This window comes from Adelges cooleyi, unplaced genomic scaffold, assembly GCF_023614345.1.
Source record: "Adelges cooleyi isolate 19-005CV unplaced genomic scaffold, UGA_ACOO_1.1 ACOO_flye_CR_arks_rails_tigmint_CR_PRNA_9, whole genome shotgun sequence".
In the NCBI taxonomy this organism is placed as follows: Eukaryota; Metazoa; Arthropoda; class Insecta; order Hemiptera; family Adelgidae; genus Adelges; species Adelges cooleyi.
Window position 1 is genome coordinate 12,651,553 of NW_026096579.1, and position 20,680 is coordinate 12,672,232.

Here is a 20,680-nt window from a genome sequence, read left to right on the forward strand (position 1 = left end):
TGTATTAATATAGTAACGGGTTTGTCAGTAAATATAAAAAACGAGATTATTAATTGAGGGTTTTTTGTCATAACTACATAACCTCATCCAACGAAACAAATATTCTTTTTATAATAATATTAATATTAAATATTATCATAACTGGAATTTGAGTATATCGAACTTTGAATTGTATTTAACGATGGCTGCAGGTTGCTTTACAATATCTCCAGGTCGTAATAGACATCTAAATACTCGGAGGACATTTTTAGGAAAAAAATGCAAAATTATAGAATAGGTACATTATTATAATAATAATTATGACATTCGAGAAATAATTATATACCAAGGTTGGTATAGGAAAAAACTGATTAAAAAAAATTGTTTATAATACTATTATTACTATTATAATTATATATAATATTATTGTAGTTAGCAGAACAAAAAAAAATTGCATTACTTACGTATTTCTCACAATAGTTTACTAATTAGTATTTCCTACCCCCACCACATTGCTATTGTAGTAATAATTACTATTGTAAAAGTATTTATTAACTTATACAACGCGAAAAATCACGAGTTTTAATTTTTTTAATACTCTAGCGTTTAATTACAATAGGTAGTCAAAAGTAAACTTTTAGAATAGGTAAATGGCTACATAACTTTGAAACTATTATCGTATCATCAAATTTGAATATTAGTACCTACTATTTGATTATTCGAATTTAAATACAACCCTTTTTGGAATAAGTTATAACCCTATTTTTAAAGCTGAACTTATTTTTACCTTCGATTTAACATTACAATATTTAAATAACTTTTGACGAAAAAATCCAAGTTTAGAAGATTCGCTCTAGTATAAGTTGCGCAAGTTAAATGAGTTACAACAATTAAGTTACAGAGCTTAAAAATTGTTCAAGAAATTTACTAAAAAATTAATACATTTTCAAGTATAGTGTTAATAGGGTAACCTATATCCACTTTTTAAAAAAGTTTAAAAGTTATTGTCAAAGAGAGAAAAAATGTATCGCAAATACAAAGCAGCCAAGGTCAATAATCCAAAAATCTTTCTCGTTGTTCCAAGTTGAACGCACGCCTTGCATTTTTATTGTACAAGTATTTATTGATTATTATCGTTAAAAAATACTAAAGTCGTTTTAACTTGTATCTGCGTATAATTAGTTAAAATTTCTTTAAATAACCCAAAGTTAAAAATACTATATAATAATTTTATTAGAAAAAACATAAAAATAATTTTCAGTTTCAGTTCCGGTTGTGACCAATCAGCTGTAACTTTTAACAGGCTTTTTCGTATCTTAACTTTTTTTGTTTTAGTTGAGGTAAATTGGCGTCTGGAGTTATTTTATATTCAAGCATCGTAGACCGAAGAACATTGAGAATCTTCGTCAATCACTTCAACAGTCAATGACGATTATGTGCTCGTTGCACATCTACAAATTGCGTTTCTCGTTTTTCTGGCGTTTGGTGAATACTAGTGCGGTCATTTTGAGATTCTACCGGTGCATTGTACTTAGTAGTATATAGCCTATTGTGTACCGAGCTGATGTTATGATGTTCTTTGTTTTTCGAATGCTCTATCACCCTGGACTGTGGAGATTGTTCCAATCTATCTTCCAATGAGGAATTTAAAAGATCTTCAGAAATCGCTGTAGATTCAGCAATAGTTTTTTTTGGGCCAGTGTCCGTTTCCATGGAAGCCATACAACTTTTATTATCTGATCTTAGATTTTCATCCTTTCCCGAGTTGGACGTTTTCCATTTTAAACGCTATTTAGTGTTTTGTGTTATAGTTTAATGTCTAAAATAATAAATACAACGTCAAATACCTTGTGGCCATTTGATTTGTTTTGGAATACATAGTGAAGATGTCGCGTAAAAAATAATATAATATAGGGTTGCTCAGAATCATCGTAAGAACAATAATTCACAAATTTCGTAAAACACAAATGATATTGTTTTATTAAGTTAACCCCTCGTGGTCAAGGTGAGGCGAATACGACCCCAGAAATCGATGGGGTCGCAGAATTAAAAATAGTCACATTTATCTGAAATTACCAAGCAGATTAAACTGTGCAAATTTCATGGCGAATATTTGTATTAATTAGTTTGTATCCTCTAACAACGATTTTGCAGTCTATTCCACTAGAAATGTATAAATAACACAAAATATAAAACTTTGTATTATTTTTAATGACTTAAGAAAAAGGAGAATATATTTTATTGTAGAATACAAAAGGAGGAATAGTCAAAGAAACGAAATGAGATAATATGATGGTATTATGTAGGCAATCAAGAACAAACTGTTCAGCCATGAAACGAATATTTGTTTCAACTGTAAGTATTTTGGAGTAAAAACAGGAATAGTTGAGGAAACTAGAAAAGAAAGCAAATCAATATCAATATTATAAATTTAATTATATTTGTTAATATAATATTATAATTTCATACATTTTAATGGTATTTCAATAAGTCAATAGTTTAATTTAATCATAAATATAAATGTATTTTTAATTTAATTTATATATTTTTATACAACCTTTACAATCATCATTATAATAGTAAGGTGTAAAACAGGTTTAAATATATTAAATATTACTTTTATAAGCTTAATGAGAAATCATTGTTTTACATATACTAGTATAGTATATTATGAAAATAATGCCTACATTTATTATGTAAAATAATTTGGATTAACGTTAAGTTCAATCTTGTTTTATATTGACAAATAATTCATAATAATGATAATTAAAGATTTTCTAACTTTTTGGACCCCTATAAATTTGTTTTATAGAATTCTGTTGATAATATAATATAATACTAAAACTATAAACAAACAGAATTTCATTTCCATAGAAAATTGTTTTATTATTAATTCAAATAGCAAACTAATGGATAATGATTGTATGATAAAACATTAACAAAGACAATAAAACTACTACATATTGTAATCTTGAATAAAAAAAATATTTATATTTCCATTAATCTGTCCATAGCTGTCAGTACTTCATTATAATGTTTTCCTAAAAAATAAACAACATGAATAAAAACTGAAAAATTGTATTATATAATATTATTATTATTTACCTCCTGAAGGAACTTTGAAGTTACCACTTATTAAACAGTCTTTAAGTTCGCATCCAGCACTAATCGTAGCGTCATGACAAACTATGCAATTTTGTAGCACACACCTACAAGTAGGTATGTTAATTAGTTAAAACATGTTAGATGTTTCATAGCATCAATACTACTAACCTTTCCTCAATAATTACTCCATTCATTAATATACAATCAGTTATTCTAGTCTTTGGGTTAATTGTACATCGTGAGCCAATGCTAGAATTTTTAATTGACGTCTTTTCCATTATTTTAGTATTAGGACCAACAAAACAAGTATCTCTATCTAGTTGATTGGATAGTATTTCAGCTTCAGGAGATATTTTGTCTTTTTCATCGCCTGAATCGATGTTTAATTTGTTAATCTATAAATGAAAAATAATCAATTTATATAAATAGCATACAAACTTTTTTTGCTTTCATGAATTTTGCACATACAATTTTATTGATTTTACAATAATCATGTAAAATATTGGCTCGTATGCCAACATAAGAATCTAACACACATGCATAGCACTTAATTATTTCACCAGAATCGGCTGAGTCTCCAAATGAAGACATAGATCGAATATTGTACTCAATGTCTGATTCTCTAGACATTGAAAATATATCAGGTTTTATGTCATCAACTAGGTGCATTTCATCAAGATTTTTATTAACACTATGTTTGGAAAGCTGTTTTTTTACTACAAATGGAAGTAGTTCTCCTTTTAAAGTTGACATGTTCCTAAAAATAGTAAAATAAATTGCAATTGTATTTAATGGCAAAATAAGTATTTTTATTAATACTTCTAACCTCTAGTACCACTTACTTGTCTTTAACAAGGTAATATACCAGCCATCGTTTCATAACATACAAGTGAGCATCTAATAGTTTGGAGCACAAACTTAGGTTCGAACATTTGTTTAGTAAAGCACTGCTCAACGGCATAGTTTCTTCAAAATCTGAAGCTGATGCCATTAAAAGGAGCCTAGATGTCTTAGAGTCGTATCCTATAATATCTTTTTCTGTAAGAATAAAACAAAAAAATCATTAGTAAATGAGAATTTTTTTTTAATCATTTTATTTAAAAAAACTGCTAAAATATACAAAGATTTAAAAATATTTTTAAACAATACATGTAAGATATAAAGAATGATTTAATTAAGTAAACTAATTTGAAAATGATTTAGAATATTTTGTGAATTGTCAATGTAACATGTAAAGTGTAATATTTAACACATAAGTAGTGTTAAAGACGCGAAAGACATAGTAACTAATAATAACAATTTGAAAGAGCTAATCTTTCATTTGCCGGTCGATTACTCTATCATTGAGCTACCCAATTAATTCCACTTATTTGTATCAATTGCATATTTTAGCTGAAGTTTATAAGGCTTTAAGTTCATAGTCTATTAGTTAATATATATATATATATATATATATTACAAAAAAAAATGTAAATAAATATTTACCAATTTTATTTTTAGACTTTGGCCCGGGTATGACAAAATCACATTTTTCATCTTGTGTTGGTGAAAAGTATAAAGACACTAATGAAGCGTTGTGTTTCCTATACACATCAAGTACTTGATGTAAATCAGCATTGGTAATAAGGTCACAGCTCAAAACAATAATGTCTGTCTAAAATATGTATACATTTATGTACTACTAGCTATAAACATTTAATCTAGAATCAGAAGGAGCTATCAACTTAATGGTTTGTATTTACAACTTGTACTGCATGTCGCCATGTAAGTTGCTGGTTTTGATCAAATCATTTGAGTCCACTAGTTGTAAAAGGTCGTACGTCCACTTTCAGCCGAAATAGATATTTTGCTATTTTATTGCTGTTCACTGGTGATTTATTCTTGTATATAAATTTCAAGTTTCAAAATATGGTATGTCCTTTTTAATTTTCGATTCTAAAATTAAAAGTTGTATTAGTGAGTAGTGAAAAAATTTGAGTTTTTGCTATTTCTGAATATTTTATTTGTGATTACATAAGACCTTTTGCCACTGGTGAACCCGTTTTAAGAATTTAATTAGTTTTTACAAAAAACTATACGTTATCTGCATGAAATTAGTATGTTGTAAATTTATTCCTCGGATTCTAGACTAAATGTCTAGATTAATAATTGTTGACATTTATTTTGTCATTACATTTTGTAATTACTTACTGTAATATAATCAGCAATGTGCCGAAGCGAATCTGCTGTTCCCCAATCCTCGTCTGATGGAATTGGAACAAAACTTAAATTCATTTCAAAGCCCAGACGATCAATTTCTTCTTGTATATCACTAGCATAATTGTCCGGTACAATTATTTTAGTTTCTATAAATAAGGCAACACGTTGTAAAAATCTCATAAACATAAGATTACCAAATAAATTATCGAATCACTGACCTTTGAATCCAGCATTTTCTAATAGTTTCAGTGGATAGTAGATCATCGGTTTGTTGCCCACCGGCAGTAAACATTTTGGCTTTGTAGCGGTCATCTCGGGTATCCGAGAGCCTTTGCCGGCAGCCATCACCACAGCTTGAAATTCCAACCAGTTCTGCATCGAGGCTTTAAATATCAAATCCGATGGTCACAAAACGGTAAACCGTAATAATTGAGATAGCTCTTTAATTAAAAAAAGAAATAACAAATAATAATATGCTTAATGCCGCATAACGTGTGCACACGTGATATGACGTTATCAATGTTTTGAGTTTTCCAGCAGCTGACGAGAAGTTCCAGCAGTCGTATTGTGTGCGTGTGTGTTACTATAGACAGGAGGAAAGGGAATACTAATTATTACTGAACGACGAACGTCCACTGTCCAGTAGTCAATACTGTCAAATAACGGACATTGGCTGATGTACTACTCCTGACGTTGTACCCGTTTTCTGTGTTTAATTTATTGTCTTACTGGCCATGGACTTTGTAGGGACACGTCGCTGCTTGTACGGAAAACGGACGATTGGGTAGTTTTATGGTAAAACACTTTGGTCGAACACGGTAAAGGATAAGTGTTCATCGCGTTGGATCGGTGGGACGCCGCGGGAATTGTTTGATATTAAAAATACCGTACACTGGGAACACCGTACGCAGTTGCACCTTTTTGGAACAATGGAATAGTCAGGGAAGAGGGAAGAGAGAAAGCCCTACCAGTTCCTTCACCAATCTCCATCGATTATCGGATAACATAATTATTAATGTTATTGTTTAGTTTTTCTCTTTTTCTAAACAATAAAACACCAAACGAACAAATATGCATCCTCAGTGTTCTTGATAGTTTCTGCATGTAGACCTGGTAGAAAAACTACTGTGGTCCCAGCTCGCGAGCCCCCTCGTTATTCAGTGTATTCATAGCCGTCATGATTATTGCAGGGTGATTGAGGTCAAAAACCTCGAAGCAAAGGGTTCAAGGTTGTTCCTGTTGCGGGGCCATAAGATACACTAGCTGAAGTCAGTAAGATAGTGGTATCTTTATTTCTTCGTAACCAACAATTAAACTTTACCCGTCAAAACTGGCGCACCAAGTTCTACCAAGACGTTCCGGTAACGTCCACGTCGATGGACGACCGCTCATCGACGAGAACATGTTAGCTATCTGGCATGAAAATGACCGGTATTCATTTGAAGATTCAGAACGTTTTGAAGAGGATTCACTGTGTACGTGGAGTAGCGAGCCGGAATCAGCATGTATCAATTGGAGAGGATGGAGAAAGATGGAACAGAACACTGAAAGAGGTAAGAAAAAAATATTTTTTTATTTGAATTTCTCATGAACTTTATACCTAAGCACATTTGAGACTTTGACCTTTTATTTTATATCTATTTATGAAAATTAATGTGTTGTGATCTTGTAAAACTTGAATTTCAACAATGTGACCTTTTATGTTTTACTTGGTACTTCTACTATTGATTTTTTTTATCAGGTAGATACATTATCTGACATAGGTAAATTGTATTATAGTATAAGGCAGTGTTAAATAATTATACATTACAAATTGAAGAATGTTAAGATTAATTTATAGTAATTTGAACATTATAGCTGTTATAATGTTGCCTTGGCTTACCAGAGATGTTTTTACATATTTTTAACATTCATTAAAAATTGTTTTCATATGCATTTCACAACTCTAATAACATAATTGATTTATTATTAAGATTAAATCGGATATGTTTTGCATTGGATTATCATATATATATATATATATATATATATATATATATTATGATATATTATGAGTAATGTTATCAGAATAATTAAGTGTAATTGACACTTGTCTACTTTTATACCTGATATATTAAATTATGAAAAGGTTTTCTTAGAAGTAAATCTAAATGTGGTAATAATATCGGAGGTTAGCAATATTTAAAAAAAAGACTTAGAAAATGTAGAATTAATTAGGAGATTTTGGACTTAATATGTTGTTATGGGTTTTAGGAAATGAGACTAATGACTGACCTTTTTACTATACTTTTGTATTATAATAAATATAATTATAACGATTAGTCTTTAAGGCCAATGGATACCCCATTGTATTTACCAATAAAAATTGTTTGCATCACATATTCAATTTTAAACTTTTTACCATTCTGTTTTTTTCTTTTCAAAAAGAATAAAATTTTGTTTGGTGCATGAATTTTTAAATTCTAAATATATCAAATTTCTAATTGTTGTAGTGCTTTAAAACATGGTATTGTAGAAGGCATTTTGTATTATGTTTTTTTTAATATAACCATTATAATAAACCAAATTTTTAAATCTATATGCTCTGTATAATGTTATATTTATTTATCAGAAAAAAACTAGAAATCATAAATGTTAAAAAAAAAATGCTATACATTACATGGTATTATTAAAGAAAACCGGCTTTAATTATTTTTGAAATAGTCTATATAAAAAGTATCATTAGAAAAATAATTTATAATCCTATTATAACATTTAATAAGAACCAAAATGTTTATTTTTAGATTTATTATATGTTTTTGTATAATTTGTAGTAAATTTTTTAGTTTAACTTATTTTGCCAACTTAACCAAGCTCTATTCTAAAACTATACTTTTGGAGAAGTTAATTTGTGGTGTGTTTTGAAACTAAAAATGTGGTAATGCTTTTAAGGTGTATGTAAATACATATTACTCATAAGTTGTCATTTTTACAATACCTATATTTGAATCCTATTTTTGAATAATTGAGTTTTATTTAATACAATTTTTAATAAATCAATATTATATAACTTGTACTGCAATTTATACTATAATTAGTAATGTTTCTATCTTTAATAATTTGCTAACAAATAATGAATTAGTACATGTTTTTGAAAATGCTTTGAAAAATAAATTATAATTTGATATCATAAATCACAAGAAATACATACCTAAAAATAATATGTATCTTATTTCATTTTCAGAACCAAAACCCGAAATTAAACAATTAGTTGAATTAGCTGCTCAATGTATCGCACTATTTGTACCATATGAATTAGTAGAACAAGAATATCCTCCTGTACCTGAAGAATTACAGTTACGCATAGCATTTTGGAGCTTTCCTGACAGTGAAGATGACATTCGGTTATATTCATGTTTGGCAAACTCAAATTCTGATGAGTTCATACGAGGCCAAAATTTATACTCTTCAAGTACTGTTAAAGACTGTGTACAGATTGGGTTCCATTTAAGTGCTAATGTTAATCATGGAGGTCGTAGTATTTTTAATGTGGCTATAACGTTTGACCGAAAAAAAATCACATCATGTAATTGTACATGTGAGCCTATGTCCTACTGGTGTTGTCATGTTGTTGCAGTGTGTTTGCATAGAATTTATTGTGTAAGTTATTTAAATTCCGTCGTCTTTTTTTAAGTTAAATTTAGTTAATAATAATGATTTAAATTTTTGTTTTAATTTAGCCTGATCAGGTATTATTAAGAGCACCTGTTAGTGAAAGTCTGTCTCGTTTAGAACGCGACCAGTTGCAAAAATTTGCGCAATACCTAATAAGTGAATTACCTCAGCAAATATTACCCGCTGCACAACGATTGCTAGATTCATTATTGTCTTCACAACCAACAGTTATTAATTCAGTATGTTTTCAACTATTAGTTATATTAATTGTGTTTCAGTTTAAATTGCTTATTATTACAATTATTATTTGTTGGTTTAGACGAGCGGAGCACCTGATCCTACTGCAGGTGCATCTATAAACGAACAAACCTCTTGGTTTTTAGATGAAAAAACATTACACAATAACATTAAGAAAAGTTTGATCAAATTTTGTGTTCCTTCACCTTTAGTAATTAGGTATGTATCATATTTATGTATATTTTTTAATGTTTGTAGAAGGAAATTTTAATAATCGGTTATAATTATTTTTGTAGTGATGTTAACATTTTATCACAATCTGTACCACCAGCGACGGCAGAGTGGTCAAATTTATTACGGCCTTTACGGGGCCGTGAACCAGAAGGCTTATGGAATCTTGTATCAATTGTTAGAGAAATGTTCCGGAGGAATGATGAGAATGCAATGCATCTCTTAGAAGTTCTAACAGAGGAAGCAGTTGCATGTGATCAAGTAAGATATAAAACGATAAATTTAATAATTTGTTGATAAATTAAGAGGACGTTATGCACCCAATTTTCTAGTGTTGAAAAGTACATACACAGAATGCATTTTACTTGCTCCATGATGATTTTACAGTAAAAATACTAATTACAAAAACGAAAGATAACAATATTTTGGAGACAATGTCGTATCCTTTTTTCGAGAAACCTAATATTTAACATTTAAAATCACATTTTTAACTTTTAAAAAATAATAATAATTTTATTTTACGTTACCATTTTCAAAATCGGATATGACATTGTTTCTGAAATATTTTTATTTTTCAATTTTATATAAAATAGCACATTCTAACTTTTTTTTTTATTAAAAACAATATTTAAATTATTAGGGATTATTGTAGTTTAGGTTTATAACTTCTAAGAAATTTCTATTATTCAATAATCTGATGAAAAACAATTGTATGTTATTATTATATCTATTATTTTCATAGATTATGATTTGGTGGTTTAATACAAGAGTTGCGTTACATGGAAGTGGGCCCAGTGGAGTAAGTAAACACACTGGACCTGCTGGTAACACCAATACAGCTTCTCATGCATGTGCTCTGCTCTGTGATGAAATGGTTACACTTTGGCGTCTTGCTGCATTAAACCCTAGTATTTCGCCTGATCACAGAGTGGCATTAAAACAAAAATTTCAAGATTGGCAAGGGAAAATTTTTTCGAGGGTAAGTGATTGAATGAAACACTGAATTTTGTTTGTATTCATTTAATAATATCTTATTTTTTAATCGCTTAGGTTGTAAAACATAGAAATACTTCTAATAGCAAAGCATTAAACCATTTCCGCCAAGATATGGAAATTTTTGTTGGCTTTAAACCGGCTAGTGAAGCTTGTGATTTAGATTGGGATGATTATCCATTACCTGGTAATTTTATAACAACTTTATAAAAATATAATCATTACTTTTGTAAATATTTTTGTTTCGTTTAGGTATAACATACGGTACAACTTGTTGTTGTGATAATAATGGTGGTTGTTGTTCACATATTAATAATCAAGGAGCTACTATTCATTTTATGGGAGAATATGGAAACTGGAATGAATGTAGCGCATCATCAAGAGTAAGAAGTGTTGTATAATAATATGACAAAAAAAAGATATGAATTTCAGTTATATAAATTAAAAACTCATTATTTCATACTTGTTATAGGGAAATTCTGGTCAAATATCATTAGACGAATGTTTTTTGGATTTAAAAAATAACCGACACTTGCATTACGGAAACCGAACCAGTCGAACTGACTATCGTAGATCTAATAATATGCATATGCTTTGCAATGTACATATGCCAAATAACGAGTAAGCTTTAGTTAATAGTAAACATTATTATAGATATAGTTTGTGTTATTATATAAATATGTAAACTTGTTTTAGACATAGACAAATGACAAATGTTTATTGGGTACACATGTCAAGAAGTATGTCTCGAACACAACCTGAGGGTGGAAATGCAAGTGCTAGTATCCCCGAACCATTTCCTGCGAGTGAACCTTCAACAAGCCAAAGCCTAGGTATTATAAATTATTGTAGGAAAAAAGGTCTCCTAGTAATTTACACTATAAACATGACTTAAGGTTACTCCCACTTGGATGTCTTGACTAGTTTGCCAACGTTGCTCGCACCGCGCACTCCTGTTTGTCTGCAGGAAAGCGCGGTGCGAGCAACATCGAACCACAGCCCTGAAGATGGAACGTGCAAGTGTTCTGAAACGTTGGCAAACTAGTCAAGACATCCAAGTGGGAGTAACCACAAGTCATGTAAATAATGTAAATGTAATACCCCACTCAAGCTTCAATAATTTTTTGTGTCTTAGTAAATTATTTCAAACAATAATAATAAAATAGTAAAAAACCTAGTTAAGATTATTAAGTGCTACGATATGTAGTATCATATTATTGTATAATAATTTGTTTTATTATTAATACCATTATTACAGCATCTCTAGCTATCGGGTTATATAATAATGTTAGACTGAAATAACAAACAACAGTGATATTATGTTTGTCAAAATTCTTAAACCCAAGAAGGAAGGATAAATTTAAAATTGCCTATGAAATAGATGGTATGAAACATTTAAAAATGTAGTACCTACTGGCCCCGAAGACTTCTCTATTTTAATCTTACAGAATTTTCAATGGAATGTATAGACCTAACCACTCAAATAAAGAAAAAATTACAGTCCAGTATCATCGAACACCTCCATTATTTCCTCCAGACACAGTTCATTTTTACAATATTATCAAATGGCCATAGGACAAATAATATTTGTGAAGGTTAGAGTTTACGGCTTTTAAACTTGATGGTACGATTCGAAAATTAATTATTAAAATAAAAATAAAAATTTTACTAATTAAATTCTACAGATCAATTATTGGTGTAGGAGCTGATTGTAAATAAATAAAAAGAAATATGAAATAAAGATGAAGACATGATTATAATACCGGCTGGTTCTTTTAATGCCCTACACTAGTTTACTCTAAAATAATTGCAAATTTGTAGTTTTCCCTTTTGAAAATATTTTTATCTTTTTTATTATTTTGTAGACCTTAATCAACTTTTGAAATAAATGGTAACATTATACATATTTAATATTACATTTTTAAATTAAGAATAATTTAATGAATATTTTAACAGTAAGATTCATCTGTTTTATTAAATTTATTATGTATGAATGTTTCGGTTTTTTACAATAAGTAGTTATCACACTAGCGCAGTACAGTAGTACCTATAATTATAATGTTTTAGTAAGATGAGACCTTTTTACCAGTACCCCTACTTGCCCCTATACACTTTTTCTGTTCTTTATTTATATATAATATATATACAACAATCCTTTACATTACATGTATTTCTGTTTCATAATTTAGCATCAATTCCATCTACAAGTTCCTCGTCTACTAGCACCACCCAACCTAGTTCACCTCAGCAGGTAGCAAAGCCATTAAGCTCATCATCCGAAAGCCAAAGTAGTGATGAAGGTGATCGGTTAGCTGTGCAGAAGTCTACTTCTTCTCAAACTACACCTCCACCGCAAGATGGTGATGACTGTCATTATCTTTACTATTGTAATCCGAAAAAACTGCCATCTACTTCTTCAGACAGTATAAAAATAGCCCAAGAAGTGAATGCTCCTGATATTTACCAGCCGTCTACATCTAAATCTATGACTGCTACTACACCGTTGATAAAATTAGATTCAGAATGGGAAACAATGTTTGCCAGAGCTGAAGGTTTATATGCTTATGGTCATACCAAAGAAGCATGTGTACTTGGTGTGGAACTCGTTGATAAATTTCTAAAAAATCCACCTGATTTTATTATCGACGTTCCGCCACCTATAATTAAAGGAAAAAGAAGAAAAGTATGTTTTGAAACTAGAGGTCTAATCAAATTCGTTATTTAAGTTATAATTTATTTATTTTTATTAGATCAATCCCGTATGCCATCAACTGTCTATATTAGCTTCGGAAATTTTACAAAAATGTTATTTCTTGTGTTCTGTTTTGGCTGAAAGGAAAGAATATTATTTACACGCATTCAAAATTGGTCTTTACGGATTAGAAATGCCAAGGTTGCCAGCAAGTACAAAACCATTGGAAGTATGTTTACAACTTTATTTTAGTACACTTAGTACAACCTAATTTTTTTAATACACTTAGGTAAAAATGGCTCATCAAGAAGCTGAAATATTAAACCACCTCAAACGTATGTTGCCATTTGATAAGCCAGAAACAAAAATTCTCAGAGAGCGGGCAATACTTTTGCGAGAAGGCCAGTATAAAACTCGCGGTGATTCCTTGTTGCCATTGAATTTAGCAACATTTATTTTTGATTGCTTGGTACTCTACCAATCACCTTCTCCTGGAAAAACTGATGAATCACTGGGGTTTGAAGCTGCTGTTGCAGTTTTAGGAATGAAAGCCAACATCAGCGAAGCAGAAAATCCTCTTCTTTGCGAAGGAATTAGAAGACAAAGGTATGTTGCAATGCATATCAAAAAAGTATATTATTGACAATTGAGTTATAAACTTCATTGTTGTTACTTTAGAGGTGAACTAGCGCTGAATATTATAATACGTTACAAAAACAATCCAACACGTTTAGCATTTGCTATGGATAAGTTATTAGACAGAGAAGTACATCCATTTATGAAATCTGCTATGGACGCATGCTGGTATCAAATAAGGGACTCCAGGACTATTCCAATAATGGCCATGAAAAATATTGCGAGCAGCAATTTAGTTTATCCTCAATGTATGTTGACTCAATATCATTTAGAATTAGAAAAATTGGTTGTAAAAATGTTTTTTAAAACTTTCTTATGCTTTAGTTCCAAACTACAACCCAACTGCTACTGGAGTACCAGGAGAGCTTGACACAAATTTAGCCAGTATGAATTTGAATTCTGCACCGCCTACTCCATCGAGTAGTAGTAGTAGTAATAGCACTGGCTTATCATCTAGTCGTAAAGATAGGTAAAATATTTTTTCATACCAATCAGTTTGGCTTTTTATATTAAAATACGCATTACCGAAATTTGATTTCAGATACAAAAGCGGTAAACGTATTTATCCAAATCAACCAAATCAAGCATCAGAAGCAAACGCACACTTTCTATTTGAATTAGGAAAAATAATTTTGAGCAAAGTTGGTGGACCTGTTCAAACAACTGTATTCACACAACCGCCTTTATCCTCTCAGCCACATCGTGCTTTACACATGTGTGCTTTTCAATTATCGTTATATTCGTTGGGACTTCTTAATCGTGTTTCGCCTAATTGGCGAAGCCGTAATTACTCATCTCAAGTTACGTGGATCGGTGATCATGCAATGGAAATTGGTGCTCCAGCCACTCTATTCTTGCTTGCTACATGGGAAGGGCACTTAACACCGGCTGAAGTAGCAAACATTGCAGACAGAATGTCTAGAAGTCATGAGCGAGTCACTGTTGAGGCAGCTGCTCAATTATCTTTATCTTGTTTAAGACATTCTGCAGCTCTGAATTTAAATGAAATAACTAGAGCCATATTACAGGTATTTGATATAAAGTTTATACCAATTATAATCTACTTTAGTATCGATATATTATCTTTAAGACAGTGGTATTTTACCGAAATGCAGTAATTAGCTAGTTGACTGATGCAGAGAGACACTTTGTATTTTATAATTTAAATACATTGTCGTCTATCACACGAGTTTTCTACTAAAGCTCAGTATTAAATTGCAAACCAAATAAACAAAATATGTTTAATAAATATTACATTAAAATTTAAAGTATATTACATTTTTTAGTGTAAAGAGCAGAACGAACATATGATGGAAATTGCTTTACTTTATGTGGAAATGTCAGCTAAAAATGGTGGAGTATTTCCTGAAGTTTTGTTTAGTGTAGCGAAACATTGGTTTGATTTATACATACGAGTATGTTGTCTAGTATTACATTTTTTTAAACACATTAACAATAATGTATTTTAATGACTCGTTTTGTTATAGCATTCCAATTCAGATGAAGATAACTATTTAGTACAAGTGGATCCAAGAGAAGAGTACAACTGTCCGTTTGTATATCAAGCCAATTATCAAATAGATCAGTCACAACAACAACAACCTCTATATGCTCACCAACTATTGGCACCGCCTCAAACTGCTCCGCCTCATATGTATCTGTCATCAGTTCCATATTTCACCAATCAATCAGTAACACAAACTCAACCGCCATCTAATTCTCAGCAATCTAATACAGTCATGTTGTATCCGTTTCCAAGTTTGCCTACTTCAACCCAGTTTTCACAATATTATTCACCTTACGTGCAGGTAATTACAATGTTATTAAAAATAATAATTTATATATTAGCTATTAAATAATTTTATAATTCTAGCTGTATAAATATCTAAGTTAAAGTTTATAATTAAATTTTTTAAGTTAATACAATTATTTAACAGTTTCCTAGTAGTAAAATTGTCCAACTCAATTTGTTGACTAATTTTAAAAATGTAATTCAATATTGTCTTAAAAAAATATTTGGATGCAGTTATTTTTATAGTTAATTAATTCTTGACATTGTTTTGGTAAAAAAAAAATAGTTTCTTAAACTTGACACTTTTATAAGAATTATTCTTTTTTTAATTTATTGACTTTTTATTGAAAAAAAAACATACAATCTGTAAATTATTTACAATGAGTATTTTTTATAAACTATATACAATAATATATACACATGAAAAATAATTAACATGAAGAGGAAACCCCACATTAGGGGCACCTCAATGAGTATAAAGATAAATTAGTGTCTTAAATCGCAGCACCATCTTCTTTAAGAATTATTCTTATGCAATTTTAAAAGATTATATGCCTATTTTTTTCTTTTATTGTCTTAACATGGTATTTTTGTGTTCTTTTCCATAACACTGATTATTAGTTAGTTTATTTTTATATTTTGTTTATTTGATAATATATTATCAAATATAATGAAATGGTTTTTTGTCAAATTGCTTAAGGGGAGAGTGGTCATTCAATTGCTGATATTGTGATGGGCACTTCTTTTCATTAGATGGTTTTGTGCTCGCCAAATAGAACTGCTTGACTGAGCGTTGAATCTAGTGATAAGGCGATTCATAAGTGAAAAAGTAATAAGACTAGATTTTCCATCCCCATAAAAGCTCCATTTTATTATAATATTATTGTTTGATATGTATGTTAAAGTATAGTTTAAATGATAATCCACATAAAAATAAAATTATGTTGATTTAACTAAAATTTTACTGGGAGATGTATTTCTAAATATTATAGACATTTATAGGCAATTTTTATATTGTTTGTTTAATTGTAATAAGCTCGTATAAATTTCTGCAATTACCTTTTGTGTATTGAAAAAAAAAAATTATAAATCAAAATTTTGATATTTGTTTTTTATTTGTAAATTCTTGTGCAGTTTCAAAATAGCAACACTCAGAACCAGTCTCATCAAGGACCACCACCCCAGTATTTTGTTCAATCACTAAATCAAAATGGCACTCAAGTGAGGAGTCCCCCACAGCAAGCACAGGTATGAATATTATTGTATTTTATACTTATAATACTAATAAATTATATATTTTTGTAATTTATTTTTCTTAGGGAAATCATCGGCAATCTTCAAATTACGCACAAATTCAGCATCTGACATCAGCGTATCGTGTTGGGATGTTGGCTTTGGATAGTTTAGCCAGACGTGTTCATGAACCAAATCAAGCAAAATATTCTAGAAATCCCCCATTTAGAGATGATATACAATGGTTGTTAAGGTTATCCAAAAAATTAGGTAATCATTTTTTAATTTTTTTTTTTATCTTGATTTCTATAGAACTAAGTATAAATTATTTTCATTTCCCGCAGGTGTAAATTATACTCAACAATTTTGTATGGCCGTTACTAATAGTGTAGTAAACCCGTTTATACTTCATGATGTCGCAATGGAAGCAGTTTTATACATGGCACATTATAATCCCAGTCCGACCATGTGTCCGTCGTTAAGTCCTTTGGTCGAGAAATGTCATACTATGTTAGAATATAATAATTTTTTCCACAGCTAAAATAAAAATGTGTAATTATTATTAATTATTTAGGTATATTCAACTTCTTCATCAGAAATTATATCAACTTTCATCATCGGATTATGAAGATTATGTAAGCATATTGTACTCTGCATATGGGGCATTTGCAATGACATCAGAAGGTACTGCCATGTTTAAGGACTGGCTGCAATCTGTTAGGAGGTAAGTCATGTTTCTGGTTTTAGTTTTAAAACTGAAGTTCATTTGATTTCGATTCAGTTAAATGGCCCATGCCATAACCCCACCTCATTCGTTTCTACTCCTACTAAGCAAACCCAACCCAAACCAAACCAACAAAAAAGTTAATACGTAAGTTGCCAAGCCTAAAAAAAAAAAATTGATTTGGTTTATTAATTACACATAGCAATGTATTTTGTTAAACAACATTGTTAAAAATATCATCAAGGTAAGTTGGATGAGTGTGTGTTCACCATTAAAAAAGTGGAACAAGAGGATAACATAAGTAACAGAAAATTTGAATTATAAAATATGTGTGAAGTTTTGTATCAATGGCCTACTTAGCAAAAACCTCGTAAGTCAATTTTATCAAATTTTACAGGAAAAACAAATACTGTGACATACATTATTTTTTGTGAGTTTGATACCATTTTTTCACTTTATTTTTCTTTAATAATTTCTTTATTATTTAGAAATAGAAATATAGAAAAATTGTTTTGTTAATTAGTTTACACCTTTGAGTTATTTTATTTATTGATTACAAGTTTTTGATTTGAAAATTTAAGTAAATTTGAAATACGAGGTTTTAGTGAAGTATTTATTTGCATTTGTATGTTATATTAAAATATCATATTCTGCCGTGACATTAAAATGACACGTGTAAAATAAATAAGATTAATTAATTTGACCTAAATAATTATTTTCTTAACAAGAGAAATAGGCAATTTTTTTTACAAAACCATAATTTTAAGTTTAAACTGTAATGTATAATTATTAGTTTAGTAATTAGAACTCTTTTTTTGTAGTTAGTTTATTTTTCAGACTATCACAGCATCATCTTTGTCAGCAATTTTAAATATTCTTTTCATCTAAACTTAGTTATTAAGTGTTGAAACTTTCATGGATTTAAGTATCATGTGTATGAATTTCAGAAATATCCATGTCACTAGTAACTAAAGTTGATGTTTCGGACTTTTATCAGAGTCTATCGCAGACCTTAAGATGGACTCTGCTGAGTGCGAAACGTCGGCTAAAAACTAGTGACATGGATATTTCTGAAATTCGTCTCTATACAAAACATAGCTACACAGAATATGTTTTACCGAGTTCATGAATGTTTTAGAGCAAAACCACCTATAATGAAATTGAAAGATAACGACATTTTGGAGAGACAATGTCATACCCGATTTTGAAAATAACAATTTAAAAAAAGTTATAGCTATTTTAAATAAGTAATTTTAAATGTTATTAATTATTAAGCTACACATTAGGTTTATAAAAAAAAAAACGATTTGACATTGTCTCCAAAATCTTGTCATGTTTCGTTTTTGTTACAGGTATTTTTGCTCAACAATCGTCATGCAGCGAGTAAAACACGTTCTGCTTAGGTATGTTTTAACGTTGGAAAATTGGCTTTATGACGTCATCTTAAGGAACATCCCTTAATTATATGTATAAATACTTTTTTTAGATCCAAATCGTGCAAAAAGGAATTATGGGCAATGATAAATAACGTGCTGCCAACTACATGACGTTGGTGTCCTGATGTAGTCATGTTTTCAGAGGGTTGCGTACTGCCCTTTACATAACATACAGCAATTGATTATTATTATTTTTTTATTTTTTTTTTTATTTTAGTATGTCTAAACAATTACACAGAATTTATACAATTGAATATCTTCTATGATTTTCTACATTGCGTTTTGACTTAACCTATATGATAACATGTTCGCAAAAAAAAAAAGAGATTAGCTAATTTTTTTTTTAATTTTAGTAAATTTATTGTGAGTTATAATTGTATGTTTGCTCACATTTTTCTTTTTACTTTTTACTATTAGTTTTTTTTTTCGTTTATTTTTAATATTAATTTTTGTGTTTTCTTATTTTCTTTGTTTGCGCATTCAAGTCTGTTTCACTTTAAAAATATAAGCTAAATATTAAAATAAGACTGTTTTTTTAATGTACTCTACACGTACAAGTATTATTTACATCTTAGACTAGCTTATGCCTTTAAGACTTATAAAATGATATTTTTATAAAAAAAAAAATAATAAGACTTAGGTGACATTATTTGTAAACTCAGAAGCCTTCCCTATCTCTCATTCCTCCCCCAATGCTGGACTACTTACAATTATCCTTTTATCAAGATCTCTAGGCTATTTTAATTTCTATTGATGGCGATATCAACATAGCAAATTATGTAATTTTTTTTTTTATTGTCGTTACTGTAGTCAATTTTGTCACAAAAAAAAATGTATGTATTTATAAATATTACATATATATATATATATATATAATAAAAATATTTGCTACTAGTGTAAGTCTTTTTAGTATTAGTACATAACATTATATTTTATAGATAAAATTGTGTGTGTGTGTTTGTGAGTTATACATAATTTACTGTGTTATTGTGTGTAGGTTAAACAAATTTTTGAGGGAATATATATATGCATAATTTGTATTTATTACTTAATGCTTCAAATGATTGTTTATTGTATATCGGTTTCAAATTAGTATGATAAACTTGTACTTTCACCTTCGATCAAAAGATTACAGTGACTGTAGCATATTATACAATGAACGTAAAGAAAACGTATTCATAATAAACAATCACAAAATAAAAATAATAATTAATTAAATTTAATCTGCATAGGAATTTGATTCATTGTTTATGTACATTAAATTTTTATAAGCATTGTTGGCTCGCTCACTTTATTGTGCTCACTTTAGTACTTGAAGACTAATAATTGTCTATTTATCATTTAATATATTTAAATTAACATAGGGTATTATCTTAAATTACACATAAATTATATTATATATTTCTTCTTAAATATTGTAATAATTAATTGACTCGAACCAAAATAAAACACTAATGGTATCTAATATTAATTATCATTTATATATGTTATTATAATGTTTTATACTATAGAACCAATTTTAATATAATCAACTGGTTTTTTTTCAATTTATATAACTCACAAAAATACTTGTATTTTGTATGCTTTTTATTTTTTATAAATACCTAAAAAGAATCAATAAATTGTACGTAATGAAATAATTATAACAAGAATAAAAAGAGATTAGCCTTATGTCGTAATATAGGCAAATAACTAAGAATTGAATTATTTTTTCACTTATTTTGAAACGCTTGAATTTATAAAAAATAATAATTCAATTACTTGAAAGA

At 29.1% G+C, this 20,680-nt stretch overlaps 2 protein-coding genes across 5 annotated transcripts; one reads left to right on the forward strand and one right to left on the reverse strand.

Moving 5' to 3' along the window:
* Nucleotides 1-2,839: 2,839 nt before the first annotated feature.
* LOC126846878 (translation initiation factor eIF-2B subunit gamma) lies at nt 2,840-6,127 on the reverse strand. The gene is made up of 8 exons (XM_050586720.1): nt 5,502-6,127; nt 5,275-5,429; nt 4,570-4,738; nt 3,927-4,122; nt 3,553-3,841; nt 3,253-3,479; nt 3,085-3,188; nt 2,840-3,020 (listed from the first exon to the last, which is right to left on the reverse strand). The coding sequence occupies exons 1-8, from the start codon at nt 5,659-5,661 to the stop codon at nt 2,968-2,970; spliced, it is 1,353 nt and encodes a 450-aa protein (XP_050442677.1). The 5' UTR covers nt 5,662-6,127; the 3' UTR covers nt 2,840-2,967.
* On the forward strand, nt 5,880-19,784 carry LOC126846868 (zinc finger SWIM domain-containing protein 8 homolog). 4 transcript variants are annotated; one of them, XM_050586696.1, is made up of 25 exons: nt 5,880-6,836; nt 8,507-8,922; nt 9,003-9,176; nt 9,257-9,393; nt 9,471-9,666; nt 10,148-10,384; nt 10,456-10,585; nt 10,651-10,781; nt 10,871-11,019; nt 11,095-11,231; nt 12,588-13,081; nt 13,149-13,319; nt 13,380-13,696; nt 13,769-13,974; nt 14,051-14,195; nt 14,268-14,754; nt 15,013-15,141; nt 15,214-15,534; nt 16,653-16,766; nt 16,838-17,021; nt 17,096-17,261; nt 17,326-17,475; nt 18,828-18,878; nt 18,962-19,056; nt 19,129-19,784. In XM_050586696.1, exons 1-24 carry the CDS (start codon nt 6,686-6,688, stop codon nt 19,020-19,022), a joined length of 4,854 nt encoding a protein of 1,617 aa, XP_050442653.1. In that variant the 5' UTR covers nt 5,880-6,685; the 3' UTR covers nt 19,023-19,056; nt 19,129-19,784. The 4 variants fall into 4 exon arrangements, with proteins under 4 accessions (XP_050442653.1, XP_050442652.1, XP_050442655.1 ...); XM_050586695.1 differs by having other exon boundaries at nt 18,962-19,784; XM_050586698.1 differs by lacking the exon at nt 18,828-18,878 and having other exon boundaries at nt 5,882-6,836.
* Nucleotides 19,785-20,680: the final 896 nt, after the last annotated feature.

Coding starts and splice junctions, on each gene's coding strand:
- LOC126846878 (XM_050586720.1), bottom strand. CDS start 5,661: ATGCAGAACTGGTTGGAATTTCAAGCTGTGGTGATGGCTGCCGGCAAA. Junction 5,430..5,501: donor AGAAAATGCTGGATTCAAAG/GTCAGTGATTCG, acceptor CCTTATTTATAG/AAACTAAAATAATTGTACCG. Junction 3,021..3,084: donor CTTCAAAGTTCCTTCAGGAG/GTAAATAATAAT, acceptor TTTATTTTTTAG/GAAAACATTATAATGAAGTA.
- LOC126846868 (XM_050586695.1), top strand. CDS start 6,686: ATGTTAGCTATCTGGCATGAAAATGACCGGTATTCATTTGAAGATTCA. Junction 6,837..8,506: donor GGAACAGAACACTGAAAGAG/GTAAGAAAAAAA, acceptor TTTCATTTTCAG/AACCAAAACCCGAAATTAAA. Junction 13,697..13,768: donor GAAGGAATTAGAAGACAAAG/GTATGTTGCAAT, acceptor TTGTTACTTTAG/AGGTGAACTAGCGCTGAATA.